Source organism: Macrobrachium nipponense, chromosome 33 (assembly GCF_015104395.2).
Source record: "Macrobrachium nipponense isolate FS-2020 chromosome 33, ASM1510439v2, whole genome shotgun sequence".
Taxonomy (NCBI): domain Eukaryota; kingdom Metazoa; phylum Arthropoda; class Malacostraca; order Decapoda; family Palaemonidae; genus Macrobrachium; species Macrobrachium nipponense.
Genome location: NC_087219.1, coordinates 51,789,148 through 51,805,341, shown reverse-complemented (window position 1 = coordinate 51,805,341; position 16,194 = coordinate 51,789,148). Strand labels below are relative to the sequence as shown.

At 38.0% G+C, this 16,194-nt stretch overlaps 1 protein-coding gene across 1 annotated transcript in view; it reads right to left on the bottom strand.

The window, feature by feature from the left end:
• LOC135203183 (alcohol dehydrogenase class-3-like) overlaps nt 1-13,035 on the bottom strand; it is a 45,269-nt gene extending 32,234 nt beyond the window's left edge. Inside the window, exons 1-2 of the mRNA XM_064232895.1 lie at nt 12,902-13,035; nt 8,168-8,269 (exon numbers count right to left, since the gene is read on the bottom strand). Coding sequence (XP_064088965.1) covers nt 8,168-8,269; nt 12,902-12,922 — 123 coding nt within the window. The 5' untranslated portion in view covers nt 12,923-13,035. The remainder of the gene's footprint in view (nt 1-8,167; nt 8,270-12,901) is intronic.
• Between the last annotated feature and the right edge of the window lie 3,159 nt (nt 13,036-16,194).

Genomic DNA, 16,194 nt, shown 5'->3' with positions numbered 1-16,194 from the left:
TTTGTTTGCCGCTCTCTCGCCAGGTAGATGCTGCTACGTTACTGTGTAACTTTAACCTGTGCTGTGCGTGACTGTTTGAAGTTGAACTTTTTGTTGAACTTTCTGTTTAACCCCTGCAATGGCTCCCAAGCGTTCAATGGCTCCCAAGCGTTCTGCTTCTGCTAAGGCTGGTAGTGAGCCTAAACGCCACCGAAAAATGATGACGATTGCTGAGAAGGTGACACTTCTCGATATGTTGAAAGAAGGCAGAAGTTACGCGGCCGCAGCCCGCCATTTTGGAGTGAACGAATCCACCGTTCGCTACATTAAGAAGGACAAGGTGAACATTAGAAAGATGGCTGCCATCACCTTTAGCAGGTCAGCGAAGCGAGTTGTTATTGCTCGTAATAAAACGATCGTCCGTATGGAAGGTGCTTTAGCAATCTGGATTGCCGACTGCCGGAAGAAGAACATAGCCTTGGATACGAACACCATCCGAACCAAGGCTTTGAGTTTGTATGAGAATTTTGCGGCAAAGGAACCTCAAGACAACGATGGCGACCATGCTGAAGAAGACGAAGATGTTGTACTAGATGAACCTCAAGCAGGGACATCCACTGATTCCCAGCCTCAGAAACAACGTTTTTCTGCCAGCAAAGGATGGTTCGCGAAGTTTCAGAAACCCTTCAGCCTGAAAAGCGTTTCCCTGCATGGCGAGGCTGCTTCCGCTGACACTACCGCTGCTGAAACTTACGCGAATGAGACATTTAAGAATATTATCACTGAAGGTGGATACAAGCCCGAACAAGTGTTTAATATGGATGAGACCGGCTTGTTTTGGAAGAGAATGCCGTCGCGAACTTTCCTGTTCAAAGAAGAAGCCAAAGCCTCTGGCTTTAAAGCATTCAAAGATCGTGTTACCCTTGTGATGTGTGGCAATGCTGCTGGATTTTTGCTAAAGCCGGGCTTATTTACAAATCGAAAAAACCCTCGCGCTTTTAAAAATAAAAATAAGAATCTCCTTCCCGAGTACTGGATGCATAATCCAAAAGCATGGATTACGAAGATGCTGACCTCCGACTGGTTCCACCAGTGTTTTATCCCGCAAGTCAGTAAATATCTCTTAGGGAAGGGCTTGCCATTTAAGATCCTTCTCCTTATGGATAACGCTGGTGGACACGCAACTGATCTGTCGCATGAGGGCATTCAGGTTGAGTTCCTGCCACCCAACACAACGTCATTAATTCAACCGATGGACCAGGGGGTTATCAGGGCGTTCAAGGCCCTCTACACGAAGAATACCTTGGCGGACCTCGTTGCGTGTGTGGATGCTGCCCAAGTTGATGAGGATGAAACATTCAATTTGAAGGCGTACTGGCGGCAGTACACAATAGCCACGTGCCTGCAGAACATCCAGAAGGCACTGAAAGAAATGAAATCTGCTACTGTTAATGCGAGCTGGAAGAAGTTGTGGCCCCAGATTGTTTACGATGACGAGGGATTTACACCTGCTGAGATTCAACACTCTGCAGTACGGAAATCTGTGCAGTTGGCTGCGATAATTGGAGGTGATGGGTTTGGCGACATGACGACTGAAGACGTCGATGAGTTGTTGGACTGCCATTCCCAGCCACTAACTGACGCAGACCTCGAAGACCTGACAAAATCGGCCAGTGACGAAGACAGTGAAACACAGGAAGAGACCCAAGAAATTGTCAAAGAAATGGGCTTAACATTAGAACGGCTTGCCAAGCTCTGCAACCTTACGAAGGAGTTGAAAGAATTGTCGCAAGAGTGGGAGATGAGGATATGGTTCATTCTCTGCAATTCTGCAACAAAATCGATGAAGACATGACTCCCTACAGGATGCTCTTCGAGCGAAAAAAGAAGCAGCGGCAGCAACTTCCGATCACAATGTTCTTCCAGCCTCGCAAAAAAGAGCCAGTTCCTCCTGCTACTATGCCTTCGGAAGAAATTGAAGAAGTGTCCCAGGAAGAAGTTGAAGAGGTGTCCCAGGAAAAGACACCTCCGTCTGAAGAGACATAAAATACTATCATTGGCTGCACAGTAGAAGACATCATCAGCTTCATCATCATCATTTCTACTGTGCAGCAAATTCATCGCCATCATCATTCAAGTTTTTCTTCAACTTCTTTCATGGTGAGTACAGTAACAATCTTTATTTTTTTATACTTTAATATTCTAACATTTTAATATTTGTGCCTGTTTTAGTTTAGGGTACTGTAGTACATGCATTAAGTGTTCTGTACATTAAAGGGTGGTTTGTTAACAGTACTACGTAAAAAGAGGGTTTTAAAAGTCTGAATATACATGTTAAATAAATACGTAAATATGCTGTCCCTACTTCGCGGATTTTCAGCTATCGCGGCCGGGTTTGGAACCTATCTACCGCGATAAACGAGGGTTCACTGTATTTTATAATACTATACGAGACTAAACACAGTATATATATTGGATACAGTGAAGTAATAAAGCATAACTTTTTAAAAGAGCCAAGGAAAAGATGCATATTCATTATGTTTGTATTTTATGAGGGTCTCTCGGTGCTTCAGCACGTACCGAAATACATACCGATAATCAGACAACAGTGCCATCTATTAAATAATGAAAAAATAACCAAGTCTAGTTCACGTATTTATTTCAAATTTGCTTAAAAACACTTAATATAAAGAAAAATAACCTTGTCACATATGAATAGTTTCTGGAGATTAATTTACGCTACATAGAAGCAAGAAATTTGCTTTGAATCAAGTTAAATACGGCGAGATAATCTTACCTCCGCCCTCAGCTGATTTTTCCAAAGCAAAACATGATCGGCCTGTTTGTATTTCATAACAAATTAGTAATACAAGACTACATACAATATTATTGGACACTGCGAAGTAAAGGATAACTTTTAAAAGAGCAGAGGAAAAGATGCCTAAGAAACCAATAACCAGACAACGGCACTAAAAACCCTTCCATACCAAATAAAGGTATAATGCAAAAAATGACAAATTCTTAATCAATTTGTAATTTTCATAGTTAACAAACCTTCCGTCTTAAAAATAGGATAATCTCTAACGCCAACCTAGAAACCGGTTAAAAACAATCAAAGATTGTAAGACAAGGAATCTGTGGCATCTGGCAACTCATGCTTAGACAAGGTGGATGTTGGTCACTGACCAGGCTTGGAACCTCATGATGCACCAGTCTTTCTTCAACTGCCTTGGAGAGTTGCGTATTGCCTTGCTCTCCTTTTCCCAAGCTGGTTTTTTTTATCGTAAACAGTGCATAGTTTCATTTTGTTTGACCCAGAAGGTCCGTAGATGTTAGTTTTTAGACAGTCATCCTTGTTTTCCGTGTTGACCTTCCTTGGGACAGATGCAAATTGCAGTAAATGCGACTTTTCCTCTGCATCATCATCACTTGCACTGTAAGTGATATGCTGATCCGTCTCCCAAGGGAGTATTGTCCCTTCAAGGAAACAGAGCCCAGTTACTTTTGTTTTTTAGTATTTTACTTTTGTTTTATTATGATAATTAGGAAGCATTTTTATTGACATTAATGTTTTTATGCATCCTTTTATCTTCTCACAGATTTCTGGGAACTTTGTAATGTTTTAGTCTTTCAGAGTGTGTTTCAGGATGTTCAAGATGCATGGGTTCATGTTGCAGACAAGTTTTTTTATGCTAGGATTTGGCTGACTGGCATAGGAGTACATTCCCATGCTTCTTAAACACAAATTTTAATGGAGCACGATTGCAATCTTCCTGTCTGCTTGCAAGGCCAGTTGTGACTGTCATCTCACCTCTTTCCATCATTTTGGTGAGAGTGGGGTGTGGGTTGTATGGGTCAGTACAGCTCACTTCCATCTTTCCCTCCATCCTCACATAAATATTTCTTTCAGCCTCTCTCAGGATAGAAATCTCCTATCCTGAGGGAGAGAATATTACGTTTCTTTACAGGCCCTGCAGTTGTCAGCCCTACTTCTTGTCTGGAAGTATGGCAGCGGCTGCAGTCGCCCAGAATTTGCGAGCCCTCTGCTTCGGTTCCCTCTGACAGAGCTGCCACTTCACTCATTTTTGTTTCGTGTGTTTGTGCTGTGAAGAAGTGAGAATTTGGAAGCAGTTAGTGCTGTCAGTGGTGTGTTCCTTGCTGCTTTCGGAGCCCCTTTACTGCTGAAGAATACAGCGGTCATGCAGGAATACCAACCTTATGGACTGTTTTAAATATCATTTACCTATGATGTTTGACTTGGTACCCTTTTGTCTTATGATATAATTGTACTATTGTTTTGTTTTAAATTTCTCTGCTACTACACACAATGCTCTCTCTCTCTCTCTCTCTCTCATATAATTGTACTATTGTAGTTTTAAATTTCTCTGCACTACACACAATGTTCTCTCTCTCTCTCTCTCTCTAACAGTAATCTGCTGTGTGGTCATAAATGGGAATGACGACATGGGTTCTGCTGACTGCATAGTTGACGCTGCATTCGACTGAGGGACGATCTCTCCTATATCTTCAATGATGGATTTTCATGGAAATTCTTCACTATCAGTCACATGTATATGTCCTATGGAGGCCCTCTGGTTGCTGTAGGTGGTGGCAGATGGCCTTCTACTCGCTAATTAACGTCATTTGTAACATAACTATGGTAATCTTTTACTATCATATGATGGCTCAAGTGCAAGCAAAACATTAATATTATCAGATTTGGTTCGTTTGTTGTAGTAGCAAAAAAACTGTTATTGTTCGGTTGTTTATGGCTCCAGCGTTTAAGCAACAATTAAAACGTTACTAACGGTACTTTTATCATTCTAATTTGCTTTTCTAATTTATTTAACTAGAAAATATTAAAAATAAAGAGATGGAGGAAACTTTATGTCTGAAAACGGTTTCTCTCTCTCTCTCTCTCTCTCACATCGAATCTGGCATTAAAACTTTGTAGAACTACCATGCAGACCATAGTAAATTATTAAGCAAATGAAATTCGACATTTTCATTACAGAATTATTACATAACGGGCCAAAATATCTGGCCGTGACACTGTCTAAGGCATCATTAACCCTTAAACGCCGAAGCGGTAAAAAAAAAAGTCTCCCGTGTGCCGGAGACGTTTCAGAATGAGCGCAGAAGCGGAAAAAATATTTTTTTCAAAAAATCACAGCGCGCTTACTTTTCAAGAGTTCATTTTTGGCTCCTTTTTTTTGTCATTGCCTGGTGTTTAGTATGCAACCATCAGAAATGAAAAAAATTATCATTATCATATATAAATAATGCGATATATGATAGCGCAAAAACAAAATTTCATATATAATTGTATTCAAATCGCGCTGTGCGCAAAATGGTTAAAGGTAACAAGTTCCTTTTTTTTTTTCGTTGTAATGTACACTAAATTTCAATCATTTTGGTATATAACACATTGTAAAACAATAAAAGCAACACAGAGAAAATATTATCACAAAATAATGCATGAATTGGTAACGCGCGGACGTAAACAAATATTTTTTTTCAAAAATTTCACCAATAAATCTACATATTGTCCTAGAGACTTCCATTTTCTTTCAAAATGAAGACAAATGATTGAATATTACTATACTGTAAGAATATTAGCTTACAAATGCAGTTTTTGACCATATCTGACGAGTTAAAGTTGACCGTATGTCGAATTTTTTTTATATATTTTTTTATATGCAATTATTTCGGAAATAAGAAAAGCTACAACTTTCAAATATTTTTCGTTTTATTCTACTTGAAATTGTGCACATTTTCATATATAAAACTCTATGAAATGCCTAATATGAAACGGAGCAAATATTCCGAGAATGGGACTTACGCATTTCGGAGATTTGTGGCGGGGAATCCGCACGCGGAGGGAAGGAAAGTTTTTTTTAAATTTTTTTTAAAAATTCACCATAAATTTAAATATTGTGCTAGAGACTTGAATTTGTTTCACGATGAAGATAAATGACTGAATATTACTAGACTGTAAGAGTTTATCTTACAATTGCGATTTTCGACCATTTCGGTAGAGTCAAATTTGACCGAACGTGGGTTTTTTTTTTTCCATTTTATCGTGATTTATATGCAAATATTTCAAAAATGAGAAAAGCTACAACCTTCAACTATTTTTTGTTGTATTATACATGAAATTGCGCACATTTTCATATATAAAACTTTATGTAACGGCTAATTTAAAATGTTGCAAACATTACCACAATCGCACGTATGATTTTTTCGGAAGAGTTACCGCGCGGACGTAAAGAAAATGTTATTTTTTTCATAAATTCACCATAAATCGAAATATTGTGCTAGAGACTTCCAATTTGTTGCAAAATGAAGGTAAATGCTTGAATATTATGTACTATAATATAAGCGTTTTAGCTTACAATTGCGTTTTTTTACCATTTCGGTAGAGTCAAAGTTGACCGAAGGTTGAAAATTTGTCACTTATCATTTTTTATATGAAAATATTTCAAAATTGATAAAAGCTACAACCATGGGTTGTTTTTAGTTGTATTGTGCATGAAATTTTGCACATTTTCATATATAAAACTTTATGTAACGGCTAATTTAAAATGGTGCAAACATTACCACAATCGCATGTATGATTTTTTTCGGAAGAGTTTACCGCGTGGACGTAAGGACAAAGTTTTTTCATAAATTCACCATAAATCAAAATATTGTGCTAGAGACTTCCAATTAGTTGCAAAATTAAGGTAAATGATTGAATATTACTACAATATAAGAGTTTTAGCTTACAATTGCGTTTTCCGACCATTTCGGTAGAGTCAAAGTTGACCGAAGGTTGAAATTTTGGCACTTATCGTTATTTATATGAAAATATCTCAAAACTGATAAAAGCTACAATCATGAGTATTTTTTGTTGTATTCTACATAAAAATGCGCACATTTTCATATATAATACTCCATGTAACGGCTAATTTAAAATGGTAAAAAAATTATGTCAAAGTGACGAAATAATTTCCGAGATGTGTCAGATACTTTTTAGTGCGGCAAGAAAGAAATTCGCGCTTGCGCGCCTGCGTAATGATTGTAAACAAAACAACACCTTGATCCGTGAACTCCCAGCATCCCCCAAGGCGCGTGATTCAAGAGTTTTCGGCTGGTAGGCCTAAAAGTATTTTTCCGCGAATTTTTAAAAAAACTTTTGTATGTCGACGTAAAATACGTCCAGTCGGCACCCGAGAGACAAAAAATGTCGACGTAAAATACGTCCAGTCGGCGTTTAAGGGTTAACAAGTTCAGGGCACCATAAGGTGGATTGTGGCGCTGTAGACTTTTGAATTTCAGTTAGCGTCAGGTCCCCAGGAAGGGAACCCCTGCCATTAACCGGGGGCTGCCTGTACTCGAAAGCTATGTACCTCCATGTGGCAAACTGTAAAAGGGATAAGGAATACAGTCTACAGCAAGAGAAGGATAATTCACTAGAATCCCTTGACCTAGAGTGCCTGACCAGCTGCAACAATTAATATACTGCACAACAAATATATACTAATGCATAAGAGAAAAACTTACCAAGTTCAAAAGCCTGTTCAAAGGACAGCCAAAACCTCCTGGCATATAAAACAGCAGTTTGAACACACAGTTGATTCTGAGCAAGGTGAGGGCCTCCAGAGATGCAACTGATTATTGGTACATGGCCAGGAAACCATGAAGCCAACACAAAAATTTCTTGAGAGACTGACTACAGTAACTCAAGAGAAGGGATGGAAAAACACTGCAGGTGTTATTACTGTGACCCTTTTCCTTGCAGAATAGGCAAATTTTGGCAGAAATATGAAATATAAGGCCAGTCATGTCCTTTACACTTACACTGTTCACTTTCTTATTAACATCCATCATTTGGAGGAAGAAGAAAAGAAGCTTTGACTCCACAGTCATTCAGCACAGCACACTAAACATCTACACAAAACACCCACCAAAGAAAAACTTCTACTGACTTTCAAAAGTTGAGTGGGGAACTCCATCACTCACTCACCACCAATTTCCTTGTTAAAATAATTGAACGACTGTTTCCAGGTCACACTGAGGATATTCCTAAATGAAAGCAATAGCTTGTATTTCCCACAGAAATAATTACAAAATAAGAGCACTTAGAACCATGAGGTTTAAAACATTGTCAAGTTATAAATGTGTAGTACTTTCCACCAACACTAACCTTTATCCTGACTTCTCCTGCCTTTGGAGGAGCGACTTCAATTTCTTCTATAGAAAGAGGTTTCTCCTTCTCCCACGCAACTGCAGCTTTGCAATTGATAACCTTAAAAGAAGAAAACAAAAAATTACCTTAGATAACAGTTTCGCATGCCATAATTTGACTATCCAGTAACATTCTAAACTCTGCAGTAATAACTGACTTATAACCAATGGTTTAGGTGTTAAGAAAAATCTTGAAATAAATTACACAGAAAATAAATGGAACACTTTTAGGAAAATGTAGAAATTAACAAATTAACAATATTCCACCATATTAACTGGAAAAATAGTGTGGTATACAAAATAAACAATAATTAACAATAAGACACAAGAAAAATGTTAAAGAACACATATAAAGTAATATATCCAACTGCATTACTCAAGTAATACATCTTAAAAATACAGTACGTAATAATGAACACATCAAGTTTACAAGAAATGGCTAATACATAGAAAACTGAAAACACTAAAGGCAGATTGTTTTAGAAAAAATTAATTAATGAATCAATGTAATTGCAATAAATAAGTAAAATGGACTTTAAGTAGCATTAATTCAGATAATTACCAGTCTGAAACACTTAACAGTAAATTTCAGACACTCTACTGCATTTTCCTAGCTATAAAAACCTGAACCTTTTACATAAAGTATTCCCAGAGCTGGAACCTCAAGTTTGGTAATATATCAATACTTAATTAACATTTAATTTTTTAATTAGTTACCTCTCCATTCTAAAGGTTTTACTTCCGTGCCAGCGGTTGTTCGACAGACAAAAAATAAGAGCACTCGGTTTCCTGTGAATATCCACCTCCTACCCATCTACTAATCCCACACCTCCACCAGAGGGCCGATAAGTACATACACTCCTAGTTTGTTTGTTTGTGTGGTGTTTTTACATTGCATGGCATACACTCCTAGTAGACCAGTCTACTTCTGTCCACCTCGAATGTGGGGAAGCAGGGAGAGGAAATTATATAATGGAGAGCAAGTGTTTAAAAAATACATCTTGAATTATGTATATTTACATTTTCTAAATGAATCTTACCTCTGCATTATATAGCTGACTACCATGTTTGAAAAAGGAGGTGGGCAAAGTGGAAATAAGCCAACCCTTTAAAGGGCTTCTAGTTCAAACGTCTACTTCAATATGACACGATGGCCCTCTTTTACTGACCCCATCATCCTTCCCCTGTTCACTCCTATCTCTACAACTAAAAATATTTCCAAATTCATAAAACTAACCATGAACCTAATGAACCTTTTCAGATCACCTACGGGCCGAACAAGGGAAAGGCCCGTGCCAACAAGAAGTGTTGGCTTAATACAACAACAACAAGGGCACGTAGAAACAAAATAATTTGTACAAAAGTTGAAACACCATGACCTGAAGTGTGCTGGGGAAGGAACAAGCATAAAATTTCAGTTATTTTATCACATACGGTAACTCCCCAGCCGAGGTGACAGAGAACCTCCTTCAGTTATGAAAGTACTAGTACATTCTGAACAACCATTAGACAAAGAAACAGCAAATGATATAAGGTCATGTCAAGTTGAGATCTGTCACCGCACCAAAAACAGCGATCTCCAGAACAATGTGAAGATGGACACTGAGCTTTGAGAGAACTAGCCAACCAAGTTGGGGAAATGGCAAGATCCTGAAGAGAACAATATATGTGTGGCAACTGCTTAGAAAAGTTGTGATAAATAAAAATACAGGCAGTCCCCAGTTTTCTGCAGTCTTGGTTAATGGCAATTGTCTAACACCATAACATCGGCAATTTATGGCGCCATAAGTCACGTTTCGGTTAATGGTGCCATAAGATGCCAATAATAGAGTTATGGCAGCATAACATAACTAGAAGAGGCACCATTGGTGCCATTAACAGAAACTTGGTGGCATACATCGCCAAATTTCTGTTAACGGCGGTTTTTGCTTATCAGCACCCCGGCAATAAACAGGGGACTGCCTGTAACTTGCTTACAATCATGTTTTAACTGGAAGATCTCTTAAATGGGATCCAATATACATATGTCAAAAGAGAGAGTAATTTATGTACGTCAATTAAGCTGGACTTAACTATAGTTCTTCATAGGATTCTTAGAGAATATGAAAATGTAAAGGGAAATGGGGTAACAAGCACATCTGTGTCAACTGCAGAAGAGGGACTAGAATATACAGTACAGACAAATCAAAAGAGTAATGGGGAGTAACAGATTTAGGAAGAATGTCCCATATAATTAAGAACTGGAATATAAAGTCCAGGAGTCCAAAATATTACATGAGCAAAGCATGCAATGAAAAATGAGGGCAGAATAAAACCACTGAAAGGTCATTCCATCCTTCCCATACGAAGTTACTAGTCAACTGACGATGACAATGGTCCACTCTTATTCAATCTGGTATGAAGACCTCAAAGCACTAGATACTCAAATGATTTAGTCTATAGAGTGGATACAGCAACCAAAAAAAAAAGAAAAAAAAAAAAAATAGTATATATAGTGAACACAGGAGATAGCATTAAGAAAAAATCTTACAAAGGTAAACCAGAGCTAGGGCCTTGTAAACTATGACAGAAATGACTATTAAGAAGTAAAAAGAAATGCTGAAAGTCTGCCTTTAAAAAAACTGTAAAAATTTCAAAAAAGGCCATTGCAGTTTCTTATCTTATAAACCTAGTCTAGGGCTCAAAGTAAAAAGAACATGTACACACCTAGTAGAAATGGTGTTTAGAAAACTAGATATGTCCATATAAATGGTACTAAAAGCTAGAAATATTCATGCAAATGATAACTACAAATGAACATTCAATCAAAAGTTGGAAAATCATGCAAATAGGTACTACTTTAAATAGCGACATGTATGGAAAGATCAGATTTGATTTACCTATACGTATAGATTTTTGGCATTATGCCAAGTACTGGGGCAACTAAAGCTATTTGGTGCTAACACAGAAATTGACAGTAAAAGGTTGGAGAGGTGTTATATACAGGAGGAAAACTTTGCCATTGCACAATGAAATAATTATTAAGAGAGGGTGGACGGTAAGTTGGAAGAAAGAGAATATGAATGGAGGTACAGTAAAACGAATGAAAGTGGTTGCAGCTAGGGTCCGAAGGGATGCTGCAAAGAATCTCAAGTAATGCCTACGTTGCACCAAATGAGGACCACTGACGGCACTACCCCCTATGGGGGTCTTTCTTGATCAACTATTATTTATGCCGAAGACTCTACCTAACAACAACCCCCTCACCTCTTTACCAACTTGTACCTTCTAAACCCACCACCCCGAGTACCCCACCTTCCCCCAGCCACTCCCTTCCATTGAACATATGGCTCACTGAAGGTTTTCATATCCGTCCTCCTCTACCAGAATACAAAGATGGCCGCTTTGTTTACGCTTGTTCTTCCCCAACCAAAACCCTGAATTCCCAAAGTACCCCATCATTGTTGGGTAGAGATAGGAGGTAAAATTCTATAGAAAACCGTAAACTGCCACAGTACAGTTCGCGTGGAATAAGGGCTTAGATCTACCCTGGACCAAAAGGATTAGGCTAGATAGTTTTACTTGGCTAGGTACCAATTGGTTACCTAGCGACGGGACCTACAGCTTATTGTGGGATCCGAACCACAATGAGAAATAGTAGATTTCTATCACCAGAAATAAAGTCTGCTGATTCCGCATTGGCAGAGCGGGGAATCGAACCCGGACCCTGAGATCGGTATAGTCAAGCATGTAACCGATTCGTCCAACAAGGAACTAGCTATTTTTCCACAGTAAAAGCAGGCGCGCCATTGTAACTTCGAATTACCAGCTTACCCACAGGCTAGACTGCAAAACTATCTAAAGACTGGTTGTTAACCTACAATAAGTTAGCTACAGTAGTACTACTACCTAGGGTAGATCATCACAGCAGGCCACGCAGGCCACCTACCATCAATGCAAGCCACCCTCCGAAAAAGTACATTATAACGCGTCCTGACACCCGAGATGGGCATCAGTCGCGACTTGTTGTTGGTGAGAAACGGAGCTAAAGACCTCTACTCTCCTTTCGAAGTAAGTATTTTCCCCAAAGTTAGAAATTAAGGCCAAATTTTAAGATTTAAACAGATTTAAAACAGAGGGTACTGAAAACGGTCTCAAACGTACCTACTACCTGATGAACACTTCAATACTACCTAGCCTAGTAGGTAAGTTGGTAATAGCTATACCTATTTTTCCGTAGTATTTAGGGGCTTATAAAAAATTTACCTACGACAGTCCCATTAACACAGAACAGGTTTATCTAAGGTTTTAATTCTAAATTTGCCACAATGGCCAATTACAGTGTACAATAGGCTACTGTCATGCCGGTCATTACATAACGATATGTCGACTGATGTCAAAGAGTACATGCAACAATGTTCACAAAAAACAGAATACGCAACCAATAACTATCAAAGCGGAGTACATAAAATGTTTGAATAAAATTATGTACCTATCCAATACACTAATCAAATCTGTCTGGACACAGACCTAACCGGTGCATGCCCAGCCCTAAACTCTGCCCAGTTCCTCCATTCTCATCAAAATTCTTTATTTGTACCGACTTGCCTCGCTGCCTCTCTTCCATACATCAAATGTACAGCTAAAGCAGGCTTGGCGGACAACTATAAACCACTAAATTAATAAATAGTTTGAGATTTATCGCTATACAAACCTGTCCTTTGGTAGACGACATCCTGACACTTTGCTCAAATCGAAGCGAGAGAAAATAAATACACCAAGTGATTCAAATGACAGACAAAACGACGCGAAATGAGATCGCTTCGAAGCTGCGAAACTGTCTCGAACGCAGAAACACCATGTTAGAGCGTTCGGTTCGAGGTCCGGATTGTGCCTGGCGGCGACTTCGGCCTTCTTTCTTTGCCTAATGTAAGCAGGAGTATAATACTCGCTTATTATTCTGGTAGTTTTGAGGCAAACTGCTAGACATTTGCCGGTATTTTACCGCTCTCTGTCCAAAGAAAATAATAAACAAATACTATATTTACAGTTTGTTTCTGGTCTCCGCTTGAGGCCCGCTCATAGCAAATTTATAGCACGACAGTTCCTAAGGCAGTTTTACTGTCTTTTCAGCAATGTTAATCTCTAAGTAAAATTATTAATTTCCAACTCAATTTTAATCTGAAATGGCAAACATTGATTCAGTGACTACACTGTTTTCACATCTAACATAGCACAAAAGGTGCAAGTTTCTTGAAAACTTTAGACACTCCTCTCTAAATCTTTAGGATTTAGGATTTGTGGTATGAAATAATCAAACTTTTATCAGCAGCTGATTCTACCAAAAATCGATTACAAAAGTTAGCATACAAAAATCCATAGTGAGCTTTTATCACAGAAAGAATTGCCATGCAATTAAAGGTTATGGCAACGTCCTTTCGAAGATTATGTGCAGCTCCTTATAGTATGAGAATTAATATTTTTACCGGTGTTGAGTGTCAATGTATGATGATGACAATACAGGATTAGACGCAAACCTTTGATAGCAACGTGAAAATGGTATAACTGTTAATGATCGCAAGCATCAAGTAATATCCTGGTTCTTGAAGAATTTAACAATCCTCCGAGACCTAAGAATTCGCTATGGTCAAAATGACTATCATTATTCATATAAAATGTTATTTAAAGAGCGGAAAACTGTTTGATTTATCTCATTTATCGAACGTGAAAGTAGCGCACTTACGGAACTTCACCGGGAACATTTTCAAAACCGCGCAGTACCACCTTCACAAATGAAGTAAAATATACATTATCATACACCATTATACAAGTAATCTATAGAGACAATGTTATATATCAATAGTGCAGCGAAGCTGTGTTTTAAAAAGGCCTATTGAAAGAGTTGAAAGACAAAATTCGGAAAAAATTGCATTTTCAGGGTTTTAACATAAACCTTTGTCGAATCATAGGTGCTATACTAATACTACAAAGTATACATCATTATACATCATTAGAAGGTTAATTTGATCTACTTTAAATTTCGTAAATAATGATGTTTTCGAAAAAGAATGCATTGCTTAGGAGTGAAATGCAAAAATGCAAAACAAAGAAAAATCGCGATTTCTGGGATTTTTGCCCAATAAAAGTTTGCTTAATTGGAGCCCCGGACGTTATGGTTTTCAGTAATACTAGGGACCTATCGGAACACATTGGTGAAGGAATTATTTGGTTACAAATCATTTCCCAGTTCGGCCCTTAGATTCCCTTCCGATATGGAGTTGAATTGGGAACCAATTTCGAACCATACCACCTTCACAAATTGCGTAAAGTTAAGTTAGTTACCTAGCCACGGCCTACAGCTTATTGTGGGATCCGAACCACATTACATCGATAAATGAATTTCTGTCACCAGAAATAAATTCCTCTGGTTCCGCGTTGGCCGAGCCGAGAATCGAACTTCGGACCACCGAATTGGTGCCCGAGCACAAAATCCACTCGTCCAACGGGGAACTCACGAATTGAGTTAGTTATATATCATTATACACCATTATATAGAAAATTTGTTATGTTTTAATAGTGTAACGAAATGTCTTCAGAAAATGTCTGTTTAAAAAGTTACAAGACGAAATTTGGGGGAAATGGATTTTCAGGGTTTTAACATCAACCTTTGTTGAATCATAGGTACTATACAAACAAAGCAAAGCGTACATCACTATATATCATTAAAATATAATTTTACTTACTTTTATTTATCATATAATAAATTTCTCGATCAAATGCATAGTTTAGGAATATAACGTGAAAATGTAAAAAAAATCGATTTCGGATAGTTTTCCGTCTGAAAATTTTCTTTGGGACCACGGACATTAGGTTTTTTATTTTTATTTTTGTTCGTTTGTTAATACAAGGGACCTATCAGATTACATTGATGAATGAATTATTTGGTCACAAATTTTTTACCGGTTCGGCCAGTTCTGATGTTAAAATTCCCCTACTATTCTCATTGAGCAGCTAGTATTATCAGTGGGAGGAGGTAAGCATCTTTGAGTCATTTAATCTATGCGAAAGCGACCGAACACTTTGTTTACATCTGAGTGCCGGGCAGCTTGAAGGTTCGTATGGTGCTTCGTTCTCAAAACGAACCGTGGATGTGTCGTGTGCAAATGTGGCCTTGAGATACCACGTCCTTGTTACCAGGCTGTGGTCTCCCTGTGACTGACTTTGTGAACAATAACTTTGTTAACACAGATTCCAAGTCACGACACACTCGTAACTATGAAATTTATGATCGGCCGTAAGATCAGTACACATGAGTTATTTATTGTGACGCATTATGAACTATTTTACTGAGATTGTCAGTGTCTCTGTAACACTAATATTACTTCGTCAATTTGCCGCTGATCGATTTATATAGGCAAATCTTCATTGGTGATCCTCTTTCTTCTATCTTTCAATTCCTTCTGGAACATGTTTTATGACCGGACCGAGTCAAAATAAAATAATCCTGGACTTACATTAAATTTATTCACCCAGGTTAACTGAATCAAAACAGATTCTAACAAGTTCTTTGAAATAGTTTCGTTACAACTTGACTATATTTGACTTTGTGTCCAATGTATTCTGTGGGATTTCCCACTTAATTAAAGATAAAAATATAGCATTGTATGACCTGTTCTTACTGAATAAAACAACACAAATACTCAATATATATATATATATATATATATATATCTATATATATATATATATATATATATATAATGTGTGTGTGTGTGTGTGTGTGTGTGTGTGTGTGTAGCAGACGGGAGGCAAATTGAGAGTATACAAAGAAGAAAACTAGGAGCAGCAAGAGCTTTTGAAGTTCTGAGAAGAAACGTGTGGTCAAGGCATGAAATCAGCTTGAAAACTAAGATGAGAATATTTAATGCAGTAGTACTGTTAGTCCTGATGTGTGGTTCGTACACCTGGGCACTGACCAGAACAGAGGAGAGAAGGTTGGATGCTTTT